This window comes from Wolffia australiana, chromosome 1, assembly GCF_029677425.1.
Source record: "Wolffia australiana isolate 7733 chromosome 1, ASM2967742v1".
Classification (NCBI taxonomy): Eukaryota; Viridiplantae; Streptophyta; class Magnoliopsida; order Alismatales; family Araceae; genus Wolffia; species Wolffia australiana.
Window position 1 is genome coordinate 3522922 of NC_135835.1, and position 22264 is coordinate 3545185.

Genomic DNA, 22264 nt, shown 5'->3' on the forward strand with positions numbered 1-22264 from the left:
TTAAGTGCGACTTTGGGATTTGGTGACAAAATCCTGAAGGGATGGATAGTCAATTCTTTGTTTGTTTGTTAAAAACTGACTCAACCATCAACTTTCAAGGAATAGATGAAACCAAATAAACATTTTATAGAGGGGATAATTGATTCGACTCTGGGATTAGGGGACAAAATCTTGGCCTAGAATTTTTCACGAGATGGAGCCAAGGGGATGTCAATTCCGCCTCTGATTGAGACCCGGGGGTTGCTTGAAAGCCTCTTACCAGTTGAATTGTTGTCAAAAAATAAAACAACGACCGTAATATCGTCGTGGAAGTGTCTACGAACACCACGGTCGATCTTCTTCAGATCCGAGTACCTCATCTCCCTCTTCTTTGCGGCTTCCTGGAGGGCTGCCTTTACAAGCCTCCTTGCAATCCCCTGAAAAAGAATCATGATTCAACAAATTAAGAAGACCATTTTTTTTACCCATTTCAAAAAAAATTGTCTTTTTTTTTTACTATTTTATTTTTTGCTCACGTTTCTTGGGCTGCTGTGGACGATCTCAACGGCCTCCTGGTTGGTCAGATGTTCCCACAATCCATCTGAGGCCAGAATTAGAAACTGGTCTTGGGGAGAGAGTTTGTGACTTGTAATGCAGGGCTCAGCGCTGAGTATCGGTTTGTGAAAGGTCTTAGCCACTCGGAATCGGGCAGGAAGAGGCTCTCGGTTGAACTCTGCCTTTTTTAAATATGCATCACCAATTGACCTGGAAATCTACAAGCAACAAAAGTTAGAGTCTTCGATTTTTTCTTTCTGTTGTGAAATTCTACATGAGATTTTACATGGCAGGAAAATTTTCAAAAAATATTTTCATTTAAACTTCTAAGCAGTGAAATTCCATAACGAGATCGTGGTAACCTACAAGAACGAACTTTAAAACATGAAATTCCAAAACATGATTTAGTGCTAAAGAACGGAAGGGTATTCAGAAGTAGGGCAGGGAGATTTCACCTGTATGATGCCCTTCACGCGCCAGACATTATGTTTCAATAGAACAATATGGGGATCATCAGGGTGCATCAATCGAAGCTCCTCCCTCACCGAATCAACGGCCGCGTTGTGTTCTGATGACATTTGAACGGCCGTGATTTCTTTGAATCCTATGTCGGATACACCAAGAACTGCGCGGGAATCTCCAGCATTGGCAATATAAAGAATTCCCCCACAAACAATGCTCACCAAGCAACAAGAACCGACTGAGGCCATGTTGGGTTTTTTGAGCCAAAGCTTCTGAACCTGCGAAATGAACTCTTCTTCCGTGGCTAAGTACGCCTTTCTAATAATCTCCCCTGACATACCCTTTCCTTCGGTTAAATATTCTGCAAATAAAGGAAAAAGATCAGAATGTATGACCGAGAAGCCGCAACTTCTGTTTAAAAATTAGCATGAATTGGCCGCAACTTCTGCAAATTATAGTGAAGCAATCTGCCTTTATTTGAACAGAAATCCTGGTTCTATGATTTTGCAGGATCAATTTGGCAGATCAGGAGGGAGAGATGAAGAGGGATTGCATGATAAATATTCGTGTTCCTCATTCAGGAATGAAGAACAATGAAAAAAGTAAAAAAAGCCAGTTTCATAGTGCAAATCCGTGGAACCAAGATTTTAATTTTAAGAATAACGGGTTTGCACAATCAAAAAAATAATAACGGGAGAAACGATCGGAATAACAACGAAAAGAGTACAAAATGTGTAAGAGGGAACGGATGAAACGAATTCCCCGGTAAAGCAATACTCTTAAAATGGGAATCTTGGTTCCACGAATGTGAACAATCTAACTGGCTTTTTGTGTCTAGCAGATTAGGATTAGAGAGAGATCAGAGGAATTAGAAAGGAAAACCCAAAGAATAAAGAGAAAAACGATCAGAATAACAATGAAAAGAGTATCAAAAGTAGAAAAGAGAAACAATCTAATTAAAAGAGAAATATTGGTTCCTTGATTAGGCAAAATCTAACAAGCTTTCTTGTTAAATATAGCACATCAACAGGGAGAGGGGCCATCGAATGCAAGAAGAACCCTTCGATATAAAATCAATAATCTATCTAACTAATTCAGGAACCAGGAAGAAAAACCCAAAAGAACCACGAGAGAAACGATCAATACAAAAACAAAAAGAGAACGTAAGACATCAAGAGAGCACAAGAACAGCATTTTCCAGACAAAAAAACTCATGCTACCGATCCAGGAACGAGCAAGAGAAACCCAAAAAAGAACGAAAAGAGAATCAAAATTGGAAAAGAGGGGAAAAAGATCCGTACTCTGGAGAAAGTGGAAGAGATGTTCGTTGACAAATCGAGCCGTCTCAGGGCCGCCATGGCCGTCATAAACACCAACGAAGGTGCCAAGCGAGCCACCCCCGGCCGCGAACGACTCGATCTGGCACTGATCTTCGAGCAGATTGTTCGCCTGCATCACGGCCATGGAGAAATCCCCCGCCGGATGACGCCCTAGATCCTTATACCACAGCAACCCGTCAACCCGGCCGGCGCTGCAGGACTGGGAGTCGTCATCCGCGTCCCAGCCAGAATTCGGTCGAAAGCACGGCCGAACGATCTTCAACAGGCCCTCGGAGATGGACATGGCCTCTTTCACATTCCCCCAACTCGAACTTCTTCGCAAACCCTAATCGGGTATCAATCAGGGGAAGGAGATGAAGACAGTAAAGTAGAAAAAGGAACGATCTTGAATGTGGGTTTTCCCTCGATGATTTCTTCTTCGATTCTTCTTCTTCTTCGATTCTTCTTCAATTCTTCTTCTTCTTCTTCGATTCTTCTTCAATTCTTCTTCTTCTTCGATTCTTCTTCTTCTTCTTCTTCTTCGATTCTTCTTCGATTCTTCTTCGATTCTTCTGCTTCTTCTTCTTCGATTCTTCTTGGGGCCGATGGTTTCTCGCCGCAGGAGTTGAAATGGGGATTGAAGAGAAGTCGTATACCTTCGGCGCACCTCGACGGCTTCTCCGCGTTTGATTTTCAACCCCGTCCCGGAAATAGTAAAATAATCGAGGATCCACCGTCACCTTTCACCGGCAATGCCAGTCAACCGTGTGCTGTCAACTTCCAATCTCTCTCTTTCTTTGTCAGTCTCCGTCCATCTATGTTTCTTAGTATCTATCTACGCATCTATGCATATGTCTTTCTATCTATTTGTATATCTATACATGTATCTATCTCTGTCTGTCTATCTATGTATCTATCTATCGTCCCTCTCTCGGTCTGTATGTCTCTCTCTATCTCTCTTTCTTTTTCGGTTTGTGTATCTCTCTATCTCTCTTTCTTTTCATTTTTCTTTCTATCTATTTATCTATCTATCTATTTGTATATCTTATCAATCAATCTATCTATCTATTTGTATGTATGTTCATTTATCCATGTGTCTGTCTGTCTGGTTATGTATCTATCTATCCATTTGTATATCTTATCAATCTATCTATCTATTTGTATGTCTGTTCATGTTTTCCTTTGTCTGTCTGTCTGACCATGTATCTATCTATCTATTTGTATGTATATTCATGTATCCATTTGTCAGTCTGTCTGACTATCTATCTATCTATCTATTTTTATGTATATTCATGTATCCATTTGTCAGTCTGTCTGGCTATGTATGTATCTCTCTATTTGTATGTCTGTTCATGTTTTCCTTTGTCTGTCTGTCTGGCTATGTATCTATCTATATATCTATCTACCTATATATTTGTCTGTCTATCTGGCTATGTATCTATCTATCTATTTGTCTGTCTGTCTGGCTATCTGTCTATCTATCTTTCTACCTATCCATCTATGTATCCATCTGTCTGTCTAGCGACCTATCTACCTGAATACTTATCTATGTATCTATCTACCTGCCTGTCTGGCTATCTATCTATTTATCTATGAATCTCTCTATGTATCTTTCTAAGTATCCTTCTATGTGTCTATCAATCTATCCGTTTGTCTATCCATCAATCTATGTATCAATATGTCATCCCTCTCTCGGTCTGCATGTCTTTCTCCATCTTCCTCTTTCTTTGTCTGTCCGTCTCGCTCTCTGGTCTATGTCTCTATCTCTATCGTTATTTTTCTGAGTTTCTCTCTGGGCCCCTTTGTGTCACTCTATCTCTATCGTTATTTTTCTGAGTTTCTCTCTGGGTCCCTATGTGTCACTCTATCTCTCTTTCTTTTGATGTCTGTTTCTCTCTTGGTCTGCATGTCTCTCTCTTTCTTTTTCTGTCTCTCTCTCTTGGTCTGTATGTCTCTCTCTTTCTTTTTTTCTCTCTCTCTCTTGGTCTGTATGTCTCTCTTTCTTTTTCTGTCTCTCTCTCTTGGTCTGTGTCTCTCTCTTTCTTTTTCTGTCTCTCTCTCTCTCTCTGGGTCTCTATGTCTCTCTCTATCCCTTATCTCTCCTTTTCTGTCTCTTTCTGGGTCTGTCTGTCTCTCTCTATCTCTCTTTCTTTTCTTGCCTGTCTCTCTCTCTCTGGTCTGTGTCTATCTCTTTCTTTTAATCTCTCCCTCTCCGTCCCCTCTCTTTCGCTTTCTCTGTTCCCTCTCTCTCTCTCCCTGTCTCTGTCTCTCTCCATCTCTTTGACCCTCTTTATCTCTCTCTCTCTCTCTCTCTCAACCGCTTTGTCTATCTCTCTCTCCATCTCTCTGACCTCTTTGTCTATCTCTGCCTCTCCATCTCTCTGATCCTCTGTCTATCTCTCTCCATCTCTGTGACCCTCTCTGTCTATCTCTTTCTCCATCTCTCTGACCCTGTTTGTCCATCTCTCTCTCCATCTCTGCGACCCTCTTTATCTCTCTCTCCCCATCTCTTTGAACCCCTTTCTCTCTCTCTCTCTCTATCTCTCCATCTCTGTTTATCTCTTTGTCTATCTCTCTCTCCATCTCACTGACCCTCTTTGTCTATCTCTCTCTCTCCGTCTCACTGACCCGCTTTGTCTAACCCTCTCCATCTCTCTGACACACGCTCTCTCTCAATCACTCTATCCTCTCTTTGATTGCCTGTCTTTCATTCCTCGTCTCTCTTACGTTTCTATCATTCGCTATCTCAAATTAATATTTTAGGATGCGCACAAGTTTGAATATCTGAGAAATAAATGACATTCACTCGGAAATGACAAGCATCTCATAAAAATTCGAATACTTAGAGTCGTCTAATTTCAAGAAAGTGGAAAACACTCTTCGATCAATAAAACTATAATTAATTGCCATTAAAAAGAATCACGGACAATAAACAGAACAGAACAGACATACAGATTAGAAAAAAAAAACAGGCGCCGAAACTCACTAATCATATGAAGAGAGGATCGGGTCGGGCTCGTACTTGAGCTCCGGAAGATGGTCAACCCTGCGACCATAGTCAAACATCAGAGAGTTGACTTTCTAGAAAAGGGTTGACTTTGGTCAACTTACCTCTGTCTGACTTTCAGAATTCCCGTGCCCGCCGGCATTGGGATGCCCATGATGATACACTCGCTGACCCCTTCTATTTGGTCTTCCCTCCCGTTGACCGATGCGTTGAACAGGTGATCCGCCGTCTTCTCGAACGATGCCAACATCAGCACGCTGTCCTTCATCTTCGTGATCCCGAATCGGGTGATCCCCAAAACCTCTCCCTGCCCAGACACCACAATTCAACATCGAGTCAGCTCAAGAAAATCAAAAAGTTAACAATTCTAGTGAAAGTCAACCCTCGTAAAAAGAATCAATCTTTCTCAATAAAGTCAACCCTTTTCAAGAGAATCTACCAATCTCAAGCTCAAGAAAGTCAATTTTATTAAGAAAATCGATCCTCCTCGAGAAAGCCAACCATTTTCAACAAAATTGAAATTTCAAAAAAGTGGCCTTTTTCTAAAGACAGTCAACCTTTTCCAGATAATTGACCTCTCAAGCAAGTCGACTATTCTCAAGAAAAGTAAACCATCTTCAAGAAAATCAAGCCTTACTAAGAATAGTAAGCCATCTTCAAGAACGTCAAGACTTCACAAGAAAGTCAACTATTCTCAAGAAAAGTAAACCATCTTCAAGAAAATCAAGCCTTACTAAGAATAGTAAGCCATCTTCAAGAACGTCAAGACTTCACAAGAAAGTCAACTATTCTCACAAAAGTCGACCATTCTCAATAAAGTCAACAATTGTGAAGAAAATTGGCATTTCTAAAAAGTCGTCTTCTTGTCAAGAAAATCGATATTTCTCAAGAAGGTCAACTATTCTCAAGAATAGTAAGTTCGATTTTCAAGAAAGTCAAGCCTTCTCAGAAAAGTCGACCATTCTCAAGGGCATCACAGAAAAATAGAATGACATGATCATACTAAGATTCAAAACGGGTCAAAAGACAGGTTTTACCTTGAAGGTCATGACATCAGCCAACAGCATCATATGCCGGATGTCGATCTTCATGGAATGGCTCTTCATCGTGTAGTTGATCTCATCGATGATGCACTTCCTCGCCGCTTCGATCCCCAGAGTGTGGAAAACTTCCATAACGTGATTGCTCGTCGTGTTCTTCCCCTCCACTCCTGGCGTCCCCATCACGGCCAGCAGATTCGTCCTGCAAAACTCAATTGGTAAGGTATTTAATGCAATTGCCTTTTTGTTCTCCTTTCTCTCTGTCGATGCTCGAAATAAAACTGAAATAAAGTCAATATTGAACAATTTCGGGAGGAATATGATTCCAATTTTTTCTTGTTGTCTTTCCAGTATCTTGTTTTGTTTCAAGACAACTTCTTCCGTTGGTCTTAGTTTTCCTAGAATTGCGTACTCTCCTAAAATCTTGTCGATGCTCTAAGTAAAACTAAAGAGAATCAGTTTTAAAGAGGAATATAATTCCAATAAATTATTGGAATATAATTCCAATATTTTATTGTTGTCTTTCCAGTATCTTGTTTTGTCTCAAGACAAGACAACTACGCCCGTTGATCTTAGTTTTTCTAAAATTGTGTCCTCTCCTGAAATCTTGTCAATGCTCGAAATAAACTAAAGAGAAATTAGTTTTAAACAAATCAAGCGCAAATATAGTTGCATATTTTTTCTTATCTTTCCAGTATCTTCTTTCTAGAGCAGTTGATCAATTTATTTCTTGAAAATCGGTCACTTTTTTACTTTCTCAGCTCATCTAATAGTCTAAAGCAATATGACGAACTGACCCTTCCACGAGCAGCTTTAATTTGTTGGTTTTGTTTTCCCTGTTGATGATAGCGCGCTGAACGGTATGAATGCCCTGAAATTTACGAGGAAGAAAAAACCATTTAAACTCCCCTTAAATATATATACAAAAATCGTTACATCCTCCCTCCCTCCCGCTACCTTGACGATAACAGCCGGAAGCAATGCTCTCACAGTGTGTAGCTCAAATTGAACATTATTTCTGTCCGTGAGAGGAGGATAAATCCTCAACTTGAAAGCAGTAGTCGTCTTGATATGCTGTGGAACGGAAAATAAAATAATTAAAATAATAATAAAAATGATGAGAGAGAAAAATAACTCGAACCTCGTGCTTTAGCTTCAACTTGGGATGATCCACAATGGACTGCTGCACAGAATACGAGGAAATCCTCATGTGCAACGCCTCAATCCGCTCTGCGTCAAGAACCACGACGATGTATGGCTGACTAGACTTCAGCACAATTTTTATAGACTTGGCCACCTGCGTTAACAACAAAAAGTCAAACGAGAGGCCAGTCAACCTTAGATGAGAACAATAAGTCAACACAAACGACCCAACCTCTCCGAGGAGCGTCTTCTCAATGCGGCCTTTCACTATCTGTGCAGACTTTTCATCGTCGTCGCATACAAGGGCCGCGGTGATGATGGGAGTTTTGATGTTCTTCGCCCCGTTAATGATCTCCTTGATCCGAGGAACGCCGAGAGTGACATCTGCATAAAATAAACTTACATTACTTTCTGGGCTTCATCTTGGTACAGAATAGGGTTTAGCGTCAGCAATGACAATGAAGAGGAAAAAAAGACGAAAGGACGATATCGAAGTAGGCATCATCATTCGTCCAAGCGCAACATGGATGACAGCAATGACAATGAAATTTTGGGACGGGATGATGAATTTGTCATCGACCGCAAGCCCTTGGTCGGCGTCAAATTTTTTTTAAGAGTTCAGCAGCAATGATAAAAATAAGCCGACGATGACAATAACGAATTTCATTGTCGCGTCGTATTCATTAAACTGTCCATTGCGATTTCTTCATTATTATCATCATTCGTCCAACCCATCAGTGGATGACTAACTTATGATGATGACAATGAAGAGTTCGCCATCGTCAGCCAACCCTAGGACTAAAGAATGAAAGAGTAAACAGGTCAAGGAGTGAATCAAGGGAGGAGACTTACTCATGCTGGCGACTCCCGCAAAGTGGAAAGTCTTCAAGGTCATTTGAGTTCCTGGTTCTCCAATGCTTTGAGCTCCAATGGCGCCGACGGCCGCCCCAGGCTCCACCTTCTTTGAACGATAACGACTTATGCAGGTTTCCAGAAAAACCTGAAAATGCCGCCATCAGATAATAAAAGAGATCAAAAGATTCAACCAACATGGCCTTTACAAAAAAAAAATCTTTATTATACCTCTAGCTGTCTGGGAGAAATGCCAGAAATCTTCGCTGCCACAAGCTCGAGAGGACAAGAGTTTTCATCCCCGATGATATTTTCATCCAGTTGTAGAGCTCCCCTCGTTTTCTTCAGAGAAGAGATTGCCTTCTCAAGAAAATCTTTTAACAATCTCTTAAACCCGTCGGATGAAGCACTATCGGTGCACATATCAGGTTGCAAGAGCCTCTCGTCAACAATTTGACGTATCTCCGACGGAGAGAGGGTTTTGTGAGAGACGGACGGGCAAGTAGCCTGAGAATAAAATTGTAAATGGTTAGTTTTCTAATTTTGGATACTGATTATAACTATTTGAAATAAGAGTAGTTTAGGGAAAAACCATAATTTTACTGAATAATTGATTCAGATTTAATGGTTTTCCGTCATCTCCTTCCATCTTTGCTGGGTCCATGGCATCATCACCGTAAACAAACTGCACAATTCCACCACTGGCACTACGAACTGTGTGATCATAATGGTTTGATAAATCTTCCAGAGCCTTCATCAGTCTGCGAGACATGTACCCCGTCTCTGCAGTTTTAACCTGGATGAAATTGATGCCCCCGTGAAAACAACATTAATGTGCGGTTATCCCGAAAATATAATGATTGAAGTTCAAAAAAAAAGAAGCACGTACTGCAGTGTCCACAAGACCTTCACGGCCACCCATCGTGTGGAAGAAGAACTCCGTTGCAGACAAGCCAGTGTAAAAGGAATTCGCAACAAATCCTTTAGCCTATAATGAAGTGTAGATGTCATCCATCATGTTACTAGAGTACTGATATTTGAAAACGGTGGTATTTGGGTGAATTCAGGTATTTACAGCGGGTGTTTTTGAATTTCTATGAAAATGTGGTAAGCTCCGATTAATGAAACCGTTAGGCGCACGCTTGCCACCAACAGATTGCTGCCCCACACAAGCGATCATCTGACTAATATTTATTGAGGAACCTTTAGATCCACACTGTGACATAATTAGAGGACTGTTCCTCCAGTGAAGTTCTTCCATACACACCTACATAAAATAAAGAAAAATAATATTTGAAAACTATCGTGCAGACTGTAAACCAATTAATCAAAGTAGAACACAAAAGAATGAAGTACTTTCACATACTTTACCAGTAGCTTCTCGTATATCATTCAACTCTTTTGAAATCTCGGCCTCAAGGGTTTCTGCTGCATTACAGCCAGACTGCAAAGGGAGTTTGCCTTTGTTGTACAAGCATATAAACTCATCGCATAACTCATATCCTTTATCGATGGTCTTCTTTTTCTTCTGAATAAGGCTTTCACCAGGTTGAACGTCATCTATTCCGATTGAAAAACCATGATTTCCAATCCAACGGGCACTACAAAGAGCATTAATAAGTCTCTTGACGACGTTTAAACCGTATTGACTCTTGGCGACGAATCACCCCAAAAATGCACCCATTTTACGGGGAAATATCAAAGCAATGATGCATTCAAGGTTAAATGGTGAGATTTTCTCCGCATATTGTTTATCTTGATAAATGGTTCTCACCTAAGAAACATACAGAATCAAGAGTACGGAAATCAGAAAATATATACAATTAGCGATGGCTCTATCTGACAAAAATTGATGCCATCAGTCGTATGTTATGTAATGTCCCTAGATGACGGAGTGTAGTTTAAAATAAATGAGTTGAAAAATACCTCAATTTAGCGAGACGGTTCATGCAAACTGCCGCTGCATGAGAATTATAGTCCCGAATAAGCACAGAAAAAATTCCATCCTTGTTGCCATTGCCTGAAATTTATTAGGCATGAGAAACATTATGATGAACCTGTAATAAATAAGTTTTATGTGCAATAATGAACCAGTAATCCAAAAGAAACACGAAAACAAAGTAGTCCAAAAAAGTTGGTTTGAAGCTTGAGGGTCTCGACAGAAAAGTACTTAAAAATTAAACGCTCACCTAAAGTCACCTTGCCTACTTGCCCAGATATGAGCTCACTGTTCCGGAAGCAGACAAACCCATCATTAGGGCACATTGTTTCTCCCGATTTGCTGTACATCCTTTCCTTCAGGGTGAGGTTTAGAAAGACCCTTGTGTTTGCGCTGGGTCGTATAAGCACGCTGAATAATTGCTTACCAGTCCAAAGTTCAATAGGCTGAGTAAAAAGAAAATGTAAAAATAATAAATAGCAGAAATCAGTAATGATTGGAGCTAAATTAAATGACATGCATTGACCAAAATCTATGTAGAACTTGTTATTTAAATACCATCACTCAACACCCAAAGCGTATGATTAATTTCTATCGGAACTAAGAAGCATTTTTCAATTAATTAATCAATATAATAAAAAATTCGAAGTACTAAAAGAAGTTCTTGTCGAAATTGGATACCTTAAGGATGGATGGTGTGGGCAAATCAATTGATTCCATGCCATCACCCATGTAAGAGCACATCTGAGAGAATGAAGCCCTGTCGTAAAAAGTATCCTTCCTGGTGATAAGAAATGACGACGTCAGAAAATCCTGGGTGGAGGCAACCAAGATTTCGCCGTTCTTCGGGGTGCACAAGTTATTTTGCACCTATGGAAAGACCAGTTGCCAAGGTAAGAAAGTTATTAAACAAACTTCTGAAGAACATGTTCAATAAAGCAAATCAATTCTTCCTTTGTTCCAACTTCATTAGATAATTTGCCATCTACATTAAATGTCGAGTTCATTTTAATAATTAAGCAGGGGTCTACCCATGGTTAGAGGGAGCTTCCAGATATTCTCGATGACCCAATTATAACTTCCCTGCCTGCGTCGTTGTCCCAAGAGCAAAGATAAAGTCTATTTTTATTCATTGGAAAGTTCAGGATATAATTCTGTAAAAACACTTTAAACGAATATATTGGAGACCTCCAATACCTTTCACCATTATTAACAGCAACACATCCAAAGAAACAAAAAAATATTTTGTGAAAAGTTTAAGAAAGTGTTACCCCCATCAGCATAAGCGCTTCAGTACGAGCTTCTTCCGTTTGTGGTACATGCAGATTCATTTCATCTCCATCAAAATCAGCATTATATGGATTGCAAACCGACTCATTGAATCTCAGCGTTCTCCAAGGCATTATCCGTGCCTGTACAGTCACGTAATATCAGACTCAATGCTTCAGCTTAAGGGCGATTGGAAAAAACAGCCGAGTAAAAATAAACACGTGAGAAAATACCCTGTGAGACATGATCGACATTCGATGCAAACTTGGTTGCCTGTTAAAAAGAACTACATCCCCGTCCTCCAAATGCCGGTCTACAATATATCCATTTTTAAGCTCATTCGCAACGTTTTTCTTTTCAACATACTTCAGATGCCTGCAATACGGATTCAAAATGTTCAGAATTACACATTAAATATCAGAGGTAAATGAGTTTCGTACTTACAGCCTTGTGCCATCGGGGTGAGTGACGAAATTTGCTCCCGGATATTTGCTGGGGCCATTCCTAACACATTGCCGCAACTTCTCAATGTTATGCTGAGAAACTCGTTCCGGGTATGTAAGAATGTGTGCCATCAAGATGGGAATAGCTACCTACAACATTAACAGAAATTTTGAGGGGAAAGTGAAAAAAAATTAAAGCTTATTCTTTCAAGGGATAACCTCTGTGATTTTCAAATTAGGATCTGGAGAAATAACGGTCCTCCCCGTGAACTCAACACGCTTTCCCGATAGATTTCCACGGAATCGCCCCTGCTTTCCTTTGAGACGTTGAACGAAACCTCGGTTCTTCGAATCACTGACAACTCCAGGAGCTTCACTATTTATGTACTCAGCCACCTGCGCCTGTAGAACTGCCCAACAATCCTGGGAAAAGAAAAAATCAACGAATCACTGAAACCGGGCTAAATATGACCTCCTCCATTTCTGAACAAAGGCAACAAAACATTTAATAAAACGATCAATAACTTGAAACTTTAGTATTACAACGGAAAATAAAAGCAAAACGGGTCAACAGGCCTGTCGAAGAGGTGATTAAAGAAGAAAGAAAATGCCAAGGAAGATCGAACCAAACACTTGAATGCAGGGGCTGAACTCTCAAGATCCTCGCGAAGAATGGAATTCGTGTTGATTATGTTCCTTAGCATATTTGTAATGCTATCTTCGTTACTGCAAGAAGTCAATAAGCAATTTTAACTAATCAAATCTCTGAATAATGAAGTACACCAGCGCATGTAAGGATCATAATATCACATACACCACTCTACCTTGACTTTAAATCCATAAAAACGGAAGGCCGAAGAGCCACAGGTGGCACTGCTATGTCGGTGACTATAAGCTTCTCTGGCCTATCTCTAAGATAAAGCAATTCACAGTCCTGAGACAGAAAGATCAAATTAACAAGACAAGACAGACAAATCGTAATAATATCAAGCCGTTAGTTGTCGGTACAAGAACCCCAACCTCATCAATCATTTTTTTGAAAAGAGAGAGACTTTTGTCAGGACTAAGGACATGGGTCTTGCGGAAACGCTCCTTATCCTTAATGTGAGACAATGCTGAATGGAATTCTTGCAGACTGTCATCGTGGACTTTAGTGAAATCTTGTATAATACCTAATGAAGACTGCCCCTTTTTTACAACACCTGCATTCAAAAGAGGCAATCTTTTAATGAAACCTCTGTGTTCAAAAAGGACAGTTTTTTCAGTGAAAAATAACAAGACAGTACAAGGTCCCCAAAAATATTGACACCAAGCAAAAATAACCGAATGAATATTGTTTATATGCTAGCATCATTATTCTAAGCGCAGCTGGAGTTTGTCATAAAAAAGTAAGGAAAATAAAGGTGTATACACTGCAAACGACTTTTGAAGTCAAAGTATCTACTATGCAGAAGAATGAACAATGATGATGGTTCAATGCTTCATCTGTACAACTGGGGTTTCGCCTGACTTCACATTCAGATTCACGTTCTCAATCCATAGTAGATGCTTTTTTGTTGGATATCTGTTGGTTTTATTTCGGCAGATATACAAAATAGATCTCACATCCAAGTCTCTCTCACAGTAGGAGTTCGATCAGCTAAGTTAGAACAAAATAGTTCAGACACAGAAGACCTCAAACTCCTCTTTCCCAATTAAAATCGCCAGATGGGGTGTTCATCCGATAAATTATTCCAAGTCTTACCAGATACAAAGACTCGTTGAGGGATAACCTGGTTAATAATTAAATCAAATTTTATTTTTAAAAAATAATAAAATAAGATGATAGCCTGCATCTTTGTAGCTCTCAGAGATGGAAAACCATAATGTCTATAATAAGAGAACCACATGGTTCCCAAAATGAATTGAGGGAGCGATCTCCAGCTGAGATAAATGCAGGGCATTCGACAGGAATTCCATTACTTCAGTATGCAGATGACACCACCTTCTTCATGGAAGGCTCAGAGGAAGAAGCCTTCTCCATGGAGGGGGCATCTACTTCAGCATGGGAGGTTTACAAGAGTACCAGTCAATGTTCATGGGAGCATAAGGAAAAATAAAGGTGCAGATTTTTGGATGGCTGCAAATGCACATGATCCCAGACACATCAGCATTGTTCCCCATGTGCGCACAAGGGGAGGAAGACTGCTCTCATTTTTTTTCAGTATTCTTTTGTGTATACAATTTGGAGTTTGCAGAAGCTCATTGGGTTGGATGTGACATCTGAGGAGGCATGCTGGAGCTCGCTCTGCAAGGGGAAGGGGGAGAGGAAGGGTGTTGGATGCATACACTTGGGGTGGGGAAGGCTCCTCATGGTGCTCTAGGCGTTATGGCTGCACCCCAATGAGGTGGTGTTTAAGGGAAGGGCGGTGTTGCTGTACTCGGTACTGCATGATGTGGAGAATAGTATTTCCTACTGGTTTAGTAGGAAGTGAAGGAGGGAGCAGGGATCAGGATGGTCAGTCATGTATTTTTCACACATATTATTAACTTTGGGTCGATAACTGATTTCAGGTGGTCTTCCCTCTTTTTCTTCAAAAACAATATGCATGGCATTCCAGAGGTCCTCAACATATCACAGAAATAATAGGCAAATAAATTAACATCAGCATGATACTGCTCATTCTCTCCCTACTTCAAGTTACTAATGCATCCAAATGATAAGTTTGATCCCTTTTTTTGATAAGTTAAGTTTGATCCTGAAAGACAAAACAGACAAAACTACAAAGAAAAATGATGACAAAGTTGAGAGTCAACCATTAACAAAGCCACACCGCACGCACCGAGAAGGTTTACACTTGTTCCTGATTGCCTTCACGTATGCATTCTTTTGAGTGACATCTGCTCGAGGATTCCTCATCCTCTTTAAATACTCTTTCCGTTCCTTTTCTGGAAGAAGTATCCTAGCACAAGACTATTGAGACAACTTCAATGATCAGCAACAACGTTCTAGAACAAGAAATGAGAAAAAGGATTTAATAACTTTATTTGATTCCTTTAGAACCCCACACCATGGGAAACTAGAGCACAAATTAATCTCATACCTTGCAAATGCACTTCAGGATATTTAAAATAGCGCTGAAGTAGCCAATGTTGAAAACAGGAAGAGTGAGCTTCAAAAAGCCAAAGTGGCCAGGACAATCAGTGAAACTCCCGTGGCAAGTGGCGCAAAAGCCCATTTTGCTCCCCGGTCCCTGAAGAAATAAGAAGACGATAAATAATCTCAAAGAAATTCAGTCCAGTCATGAAACTTGTACACAAATATAAGCTGGCGATAAATATGAGGGGATAAAAATTGCAGAAATAGAAGTACCAAAAGGAGGAACAAACCAATCGACCAGAAAATATAAACTTCTGATTCCGACAAGAGAGGAAAAAGTCACGGCGAACAGTCACGAGAGGAAAACAAAATATTGCAAAAATTAGCACTTGTAACAAACATAACATAAAAATAACTGCAGTCCACTGGGTCCGTTGTATCCTTTTGAAATCAGTAAAAGAACAATAGAAGTCAGACCTCAAGTCCATCCAAATTATCTACTATCGGGGTTCAGCAATCCAATCACAAATCACAGAGGTCAGATGGGATCACCGAGATCCGATCGAGCTAAACAGACGTCGATCAGTAAGGACCAAAGACGATCAAATCAATGATCAATATCTTTTGATCGATTGTGTTGACTTATTAGATTAGGCATCCAGATCAATCAGTAATGACCAAAGAAAATCAGAAACAATCATTGGTAGTATGCACAAACCTTGATGTGTATTATCGGGGGAACGCTTTCCCCTGGCAATATACTGCGCTGGGCAAAGACAACGGCAGTGTTCCACAAGAAGGGGGGGAGAGGGTGGGAGGAGGTGGATGAGGAGGGGGGATAAACATTGTAGAGATAAATATGTATCCCAGAAGAAATACTGTCCCTACTGTCATTACTCCTAAAGCCAAAGTGGCGATAAATCTTGTCGGGATGTTAATCACAGGAGACTAACTAATGAGAAGGTTATATATAATCTCGGGTAAAGGACAGAGCCAATTGTTTTTGTTGAAGCTTTAGGAAGATTTCACTAAACTGAGAGACACAGATGAGGATACAGGCTTTTGATATGTTCTTTTCAAGAGCATATCAAAGACGCACCAATAAAAGACATTGGATCAGATCACACATGAGGAATAATGGTACATGTGACGGGATACTATAAATAACAGGGAGCAGGGAGAAGAAGCGAATTCTTTTCCAGAACATTGGTTATTCCCAATCAGGCTACTGCGGCTGAGGGCTGGCGCAAAGGAGACACCTGCGAGCAGTATGGACAAGGCTCCAGACTGACCGACTCATCTGTATTTCGTTCATCCTTCCTCATTCCATTTCTTTCTTGTTTGTGAACAGCAACAGACCCGAATTGGTATCAATTATGAGAACTATTGCAGCATTTAAAGCACACTTTTTCTTAAATTGTTTGCAATCTATCTTGGAACGATACTGTGTGGCAGGGAAATACATTGCGAAAATTAACTACATTAGTACTTAGTGGCATCAGTTTTCCTGTGGATATTTTTGTTCAGTCTGCTTTCTTCTTCTTTCTACACGCATAGAAACTTATGGAGGTTTATGAAAGTAGTGATAAAAGGTGTTAAATCTCCTCATAGCCACTGTTTGAGTTGTATAATGTAACAGGCTTGGAGTTAACATGAAGTATAAGTGAAAAATATATGGATTCAAAATCTGGGATAGGATATGGCAGATGCCCTTTGAAGGTTGATCGGCTTTGGAATGAATTTCAGAAATTGAAGGTTACGATGATCAGAGATGTAAATTAATAGAGAACCAAAGCATCAATAAATATGGTCAAAATGTGACAAGGAACCAAAGGGCCTCGGTATTATCAAAGGACATAAATGCCTTTATTCCAGGACGACACCAGGTTGATAGCGCAGTTGTCGCAACAGAAATTGTGACAGCGTGGAAAAGAGCAAAGGTAAATGTGAGCTTATGGGCCGGAGTCTCCAGTTCCTCACCAACAAGCTTATTCTCCGTGAGAAACCCTACGGAGAACTCATGTATTGAACAACAACAACATTTCCATAAACTCTTTCAGGTCTAAATACCAGATTCTTGTTTACAAATATTGGGGCATTAGTTGGCTCAGTAGTCTATAAAGGGAAATTACGAAATAGGAAAAAACATAACAAAACATAGGAAGGACAAAATAGGAAAGGATAAATCTTAGCTGACAGTAGAAATGTTTATGTGAAAGGTGGATTTTACAAAGGTACAGGACTGCCTTGACTGGGATTTCCTATAGGCATCTTTGTAGCATCGAGGAATTCCAGCAGAATCAATGAGGTGGACTAAAAATGTGTTATGTCCCACTCTTTTTCTGAATTGGAGAATGGCCACCCGAAGAGTAGTAGATTCAGCGGAAACTAGGGGTCAGATTGGGATGCACTCTAGCACTGCTTCTCTTTGTCTTGGCTGTGGATGCCCTTGCCATAAGGGGCTTGTTCTAATGACCTACTCGATGGATTCTGGACCCCAAGATTCCCAGCGGGTATCCCTCGACAACAATATGCAGATGATACGACATTTTTCTTGTAGAGTTCAAAGGAGTCCAAGAATATATTCACACTGCTGGACCTGTTTGCAGCTTGTTTGGGATTACACATTAACTGCGCCAAGTCAGTCTTTATCGGCTTTGGGTTACCACCCATGAAATATTTGGGTCTGCCATTGTCAGGGGTCCTATCAAGACCGCGGATTGGAAACCAGTACTGGACAATCTAGCACAGAAGTTAGAGGGCTGGTAAACCAGAGTGCTATCGAGGTGTTGACGATCCGTGCTGCTACCACACGTACTCTCGGCTGAAATTATCGGTAGGGTCGGCAAGCGCCTGAAGGGTATGATGAGAAGATTCCTATGAAAAAGCTCAAGGTCGTGGGACCAGATACAGATATGGCTAAACAAGTTCTGAAAGACATCTCTGTATTTCCTGGACTGGGAACATTGTACAACTCCGGTCTACGTTCTGGCAGGGACTGAGGCAGGTGTTTCCTTGTGTCTGGGAATTCTTCAAAGCCAAACTGGGGTGGTGTGGGCGACACAGCATTTTGATTTGGCTGGACACAAGGCCAGCTCTGGGTACACTACAGATAAAATTCCTGTGTATGGTCTTCCTTGCACAGGCCGCTCATTCCACAGCTTGGGAGTCCTGGGGAGGTACGTTGAATCCATGCTTGGTCAACATCCTGTCCAACCAAGAGAGTAGAGGAATATTTGACGATGTAGCAGAACTTAATCCACCTATGTCACTAAGAGGGACACATGATGGGTGGGGATGGAAAAGCACATCCTTCTCTCTCTGAGATGCTTATGCAAGGCTCAACCGCAGACACAAAGAGGAAGAACTGAGGATTATCTGCACATGGCGCACCATTTGTAGACAGAAGATTCCCTTTAAGTTGAGGTTCTTCTGTTGGCTGCTTGTTCAATTAAGACTAGTCACAAAGCTTGTCCAGAAAAGGTAGCTCCCAGAAGCCTCAGCATAGTATGCTATGTGCACAAGCGATGAGGAAGATTGTGCTAATCTCTTCATCGAATCATTCCTCGCTCTAGTCTTGTGGCCCGACCAGCCAATCACAGGGGCAGAGGTCTCCTCAAAGGAGGCCTTCTGGGTCTCTGTAAAGGGGAGTGCCCTAGTGGGGGGAGAGGGGCATGGTCAAACCTTCATGGTGCTCTAGAAAATATTGTTAAAAAAAAAAGGAATGAAGTCATGTTCAACAAAATGGAAGCAGAGATGGGCAAGCAGTGGCCAGTCATGCCTCCACATGGCTTAAGGGTTTGCAGCCAAGGAGTGGGGCAGCTCTTTAGCCTTATCTGAACTTAATGATCATATTTATTTATCACATCAGGAGGGTCACCCATTTTGTGCGATCTACTTTATCTTTCTTCAAAAAAATCAACTATCGAAGGATGTAATATCGCACGTTCGTGGGCTCAAAAATATATTTACTATAAAGTCACCTTTGCCATGAGAAACTCAGGGTGACTAAATGTGATTGATAAATGTTCCTCATCCTAAAGAAAACAATTTCAAAATCATGATTTGTCCTTAAAATGAGATATTAGAAGAGAATTGAGGCACAGCATCTCTGCACAACCGTTGGGCACAATTTGCCGAAATACGTATGATATCCTTTAGCTGGAGTCATCAGCTTTTATAGTTGATCATGAAAAATTAATCTGAGAGAAAGTTGGGCACACGAGCTCCAGGGAATATTGCAGCTTCAATGACCATAAAATGATGCCCCACCAAATTTCATAGAGGGCATTTCAAGAAGTTAAACGGAGTAGTAAATACAATCATAATAAGATTTATACAAACGGAGCAACTGTAATGATGACTACTGGGCACAATTCGTACTGCCGATTACAATCTTACCAGCACTGAGTAGCTAAGGCCAGAGAATGGAGAGAATAGATGATCTTACAAACTGTTAGACAAAGGTACTCAAACTGTAATGATGACTACTGGGCACAATTCGTACTGCCGACTACAATCTTACCAGCACTGAGTAGCTAAGGCCAGAGAATGGAGAGAATAGATGATCTTACAAACTGTTAGACAAAGGTACTCAAATTTCATAATCCTTGGCTGTTCTGGTCATGAAATAAAGAAACTCATCATAAGAGATCCCAAGACATGGACAAAGAAGGAAGAATTCAAGGTGAGAAAAAATTACACAACCCTTGGCTGTTCCGGTCATGAAGTAAAGAAACTCATCATAAGAGATCCCAAGACATGGACAAAGAAGGAAGAATTCAAGGTGAGAAAAAATTACAAATGCAAGAAGACGGTTTTATCGAATGAAGGTAGCTACCGTATTGATCAGTTTTGGACTGATCCTCAATTTCGATCGACATATCCATCCTTATCGAGAGTTAATTTCACTTTGGAAAAGGTGTAGGTATGAAAATTCAATGATCAAGAACAAATCTTTTTTTCTCGTATCTAAAGGTTTATAACCAAACGGAGTGTCAAGATTTTAGAACAATATTCCGGGATCTCGTTTTCGTAGAGCAATATTCTACATCATTCTCTGACACCATCTCTGTGATAAAATCACATTAAATAAAAAAAGCACTAAAGTCTGCATATAATTCTTCTGCGACAGTACTCGCACTCGATAAAAATACCGTATGAATAACCTGATAAGAAAGATAGAAGCCTACCATTCGAAGATCAAGCAACCCATGTTCAACTGGCTTGACATTGACATCATAGAACCGATTGTTCCAAACTTGGACCTCAGCCGATTTCCGTATTTCATCCCCAGAAAATGTACTGAATCGAATGCTTCTTCTGCGCAGCCACAGAGAAATCGCTCAACCCAGATAATTCGAAATCGGCGTATAATAGAAGATTACAAGATTACATCCTACTGCTTGCGAGGATTAAAAATATCGGGATTCTTACATCTTCCGCGGTCCGACGTCCTCAATGAATGGTTCCTTCGTGAATCTCAGTTTTTCCTCGCGACGCGACATTTCTGATGTCCTCCGCGTAAAACCCCTCGACGAGAGGAGCCCAGGTTTTACCAAACAAGGAGGCGAGATTCAGACCCAAACATCGTCGAAGATTTTCTATCAAAACCCTGTGTTCAAAGAGCGCGCAGTTATTTGATCGCTCAAGTCTGAGCTTCGGTTTGCGGAGGACGCCTCGGAGGGACGAGACGGCCCATTCAGCCCGTTAAGTGAAAATTATAAATCGAATGAATTCATGAATATTAGACTTCTTTTACTAAAGTAGATTCATTGCTTGTTAGGTTAATAGATACATGAGTAGTTAGATAGGCAGCATCTGACAAGCATTTTTGTCATTTAAATAAACTGTTTTAAATGAACATAATACCGAAATGTCGGAAAATCCACGTGGAATAATGTGATTGGACTAGACAATACACCTCATCCTCTTCCCCGCGATGTTTGAAGAAGATCACGGCGCCGTCCCGAGAGGACGGGAGCTTCGCCAATCTCACCATCGCCCCCTTCAGATCGAGGATTTTCCTCAGAAGACCGATCGGCAGACTCCGGTTCCTCCCTGATTCGGATGCTCAAAAGATAATCAGGCGGAGATCTCGAAGAAGATCTATTTGATGCGGATTAAGATCGAGGACGGACAGAAATTGGAAGCAATTCTGGAAAGAAATCTCGATTTGGAGATGCCTACCGATTGATTTCCTTTGCAGCTTGAGGATCGCCATTGCTGCAGTACGAGGCAGCTTCGATTTGCAGGTTTTCTTCTAAAATGGCGTGGGAAGATGTCCCGATGGAGCCGCGGCTCGCTTCTCGATCATTCCCTCGGACAGTCGAACCAGCCTCGGAGGCCGCGTCCGAGGAGGCTCTCTCGCGCAAGAACTCCAACGGAATCGGAGAACATTTCGTGGACGAAGACACAGAAGAAACCTCAGAAGAAAACGACGGCCGATAGCCTGAGAAAACCTCAGTCGATTCTAGCTTCTCCAGAATGCGTCTCAGCAGCCTCTCGGCTCTGTCCCTGGCTTTAATCTCCACCGCCAGCGCGCGCTCAAGCACGCTCACCTGCGCAAAAAAATCCAATTCAATAGAAGAAATAATTAAGGAAATTAACAGAAAATTCAGATCGAGCCAGCTACCTTGTTGCTCAGGACGGCCACCTCTTCTCTGGCTGACCTAGACGCCGCTCTCTCTGCATACAACCTTCCTCTCAAACACTCCACCGTCTTCTTCCCGTCCACCTCCCCCTTCCCTTCCATTCTGTCAAAATCACGCGCAATTCATGAAAACTCGGAAGATTAACTGGAATTGGAAGAAAGAACACGATCAAACCTCCATTTCTCTCTTCCGCGGATTCTGCCGTAGCCTCCGCCCTCCGCAGCGTACATCTCAGACGCGCTTCAGCAATCTCTGAAGAAACAATCTCTCTGTTTCTCGAGAGAGAGAGAGGGGAAGAGATTGCGGGTGACGGAGGGCGAAGGGTGGATCAGGTGAAGGTGGTTGAAGGCGGTGGACATTCAAATTTTGAATATATATAGCGCCATTCGCACGTGAGTCAGTAATTTGTCCGGGCCTGTCGCACGTGACCCTGCGGGCCATCTTCAAGGAGTTGTCCAAGATTCAGGGAATGACACTGTCATGTTGACTAGTCAATGTCGCCTGTAGAAAATATTTTGAGCGAA

The 22264-nt window shown here is 41.1% G+C and overlaps 3 protein-coding genes across 3 annotated transcripts; all 3 read right to left on the bottom strand.

Moving 5' to 3' along the window:
* Nucleotides 1-108: 108 nt before the first annotated feature.
* LOC144702025 (putative protein phosphatase 2C 38) lies at nt 109-3008 on the bottom strand. Its single transcript, XM_078573889.1, has 4 exons — nt 2298-3008; nt 990-1357; nt 516-752; nt 109-416 (listed from the first exon to the last, which is right to left on the bottom strand). Exons 1-4 carry the CDS (start codon nt 2617-2619, stop codon nt 177-179), a joined length of 1167 nt encoding a protein of 388 aa, XP_078430015.1. The 5' UTR covers nt 2620-3008; the 3' UTR covers nt 109-176.
* A 2186-nt stretch (nt 3009-5194) lies between these two features.
* On the bottom strand, nt 5195-21147 carry NRPC1 (nuclear RNA polymerase C1). Its single transcript, XM_078573912.1, has 28 exons — nt 21011-21147; nt 20524-20701; nt 20280-20409; nt 15092-15241; nt 14805-14961; nt 13029-13210; nt 12833-12942; nt 12635-12734; nt 12228-12431; nt 12010-12158; nt 11799-11940; nt 11568-11708; nt 10978-11166; nt 10547-10742; nt 10284-10377; nt 9724-9958; nt 9433-9624; nt 9247-9345; nt 8950-9153; nt 8589-8864; nt 8358-8505; nt 7738-7889; nt 7504-7659; nt 7320-7436; nt 7160-7233; nt 6360-6564; nt 5427-5629; nt 5195-5361 (listed from the first exon to the last, which is right to left on the bottom strand). Exons 2-28 carry the CDS (start codon nt 20592-20594, stop codon nt 5301-5303), a joined length of 4137 nt encoding a protein of 1378 aa, XP_078430038.1. The 5' UTR covers nt 20595-20701; nt 21011-21147; the 3' UTR covers nt 5195-5300.
* LOC144702051 (uncharacterized) lies at nt 20899-22098 on the bottom strand. The gene is made up of 4 exons (XM_078573922.1): nt 21915-22098; nt 21722-21842; nt 21277-21647; nt 20899-21147 (listed from the first exon to the last, which is right to left on the bottom strand). Exons 1-4 carry the CDS (start codon nt 21968-21970, stop codon nt 21012-21014), a joined length of 684 nt encoding a protein of 227 aa, XP_078430048.1. The 5' UTR covers nt 21971-22098; the 3' UTR covers nt 20899-21011.
* Between the last annotated feature and the right edge of the window lie 166 nt (nt 22099-22264).

Bases quoted from the DNA above. Each gene is read 5' to 3' on its own strand.
- LOC144702025 (XM_078573889.1), bottom strand. From the start codon at position 2,619: ATGTCCATCTCCGAGGGCCTGTTGAAGATCGTTCGGCCGTGCTTTCGA. The intron at 1,358-2,297 runs GTACGGATCTTT...CTTTATTTGCAG, and splicing joins TCTCTTCCACTTTCTCCAGA to AATATTTAACCGAAGGAAAG. The intron at 753-989 runs GTGAAATCTCCC...TGTTGCTTGTAG, and splicing joins GCGTGAAGGGCATCATACAG to ATTTCCAGGTCAATTGGTGA.
- NRPC1 (XM_078573912.1), bottom strand. From the start codon at position 20,594: ATGTCGCGTCGCGAGGAAAAACTGAGATTCACGAAGGAACCATTCATT. The intron at 12,735-12,832 runs GTAGAGTGGTGT...GACTTCTTGCAG, and splicing joins TTTATGGATTTAAAGTCAAG to TAACGAAGATAGCATTACAA. The intron at 7,234-7,319 runs GTAGCGGGAGGG...CGTAAATTTCAG, and splicing joins TTCCGGCTGTTATCGTCAAG to GGCATTCATACCGTTCAGCG.
- LOC144702051 (XM_078573922.1), bottom strand. From the start codon at position 21,970: ATGTACGCTGCGGAGGGCGGAGGCTACGGCAGAATCCGCGGAAGAGAG. The intron at 21,843-21,914 runs GTTTGATCGTGT...TGATTTTGACAG, and splicing joins CGCGGAAGAGAGAAATGGAG to AATGGAAGGGAAGGGGGAGG. The intron at 21,648-21,721 runs GTAGCTGGCTCG...TTTTTTGCGCAG, and splicing joins TGGCCGTCCTGAGCAACAAG to GTGAGCGTGCTTGAGCGCGC.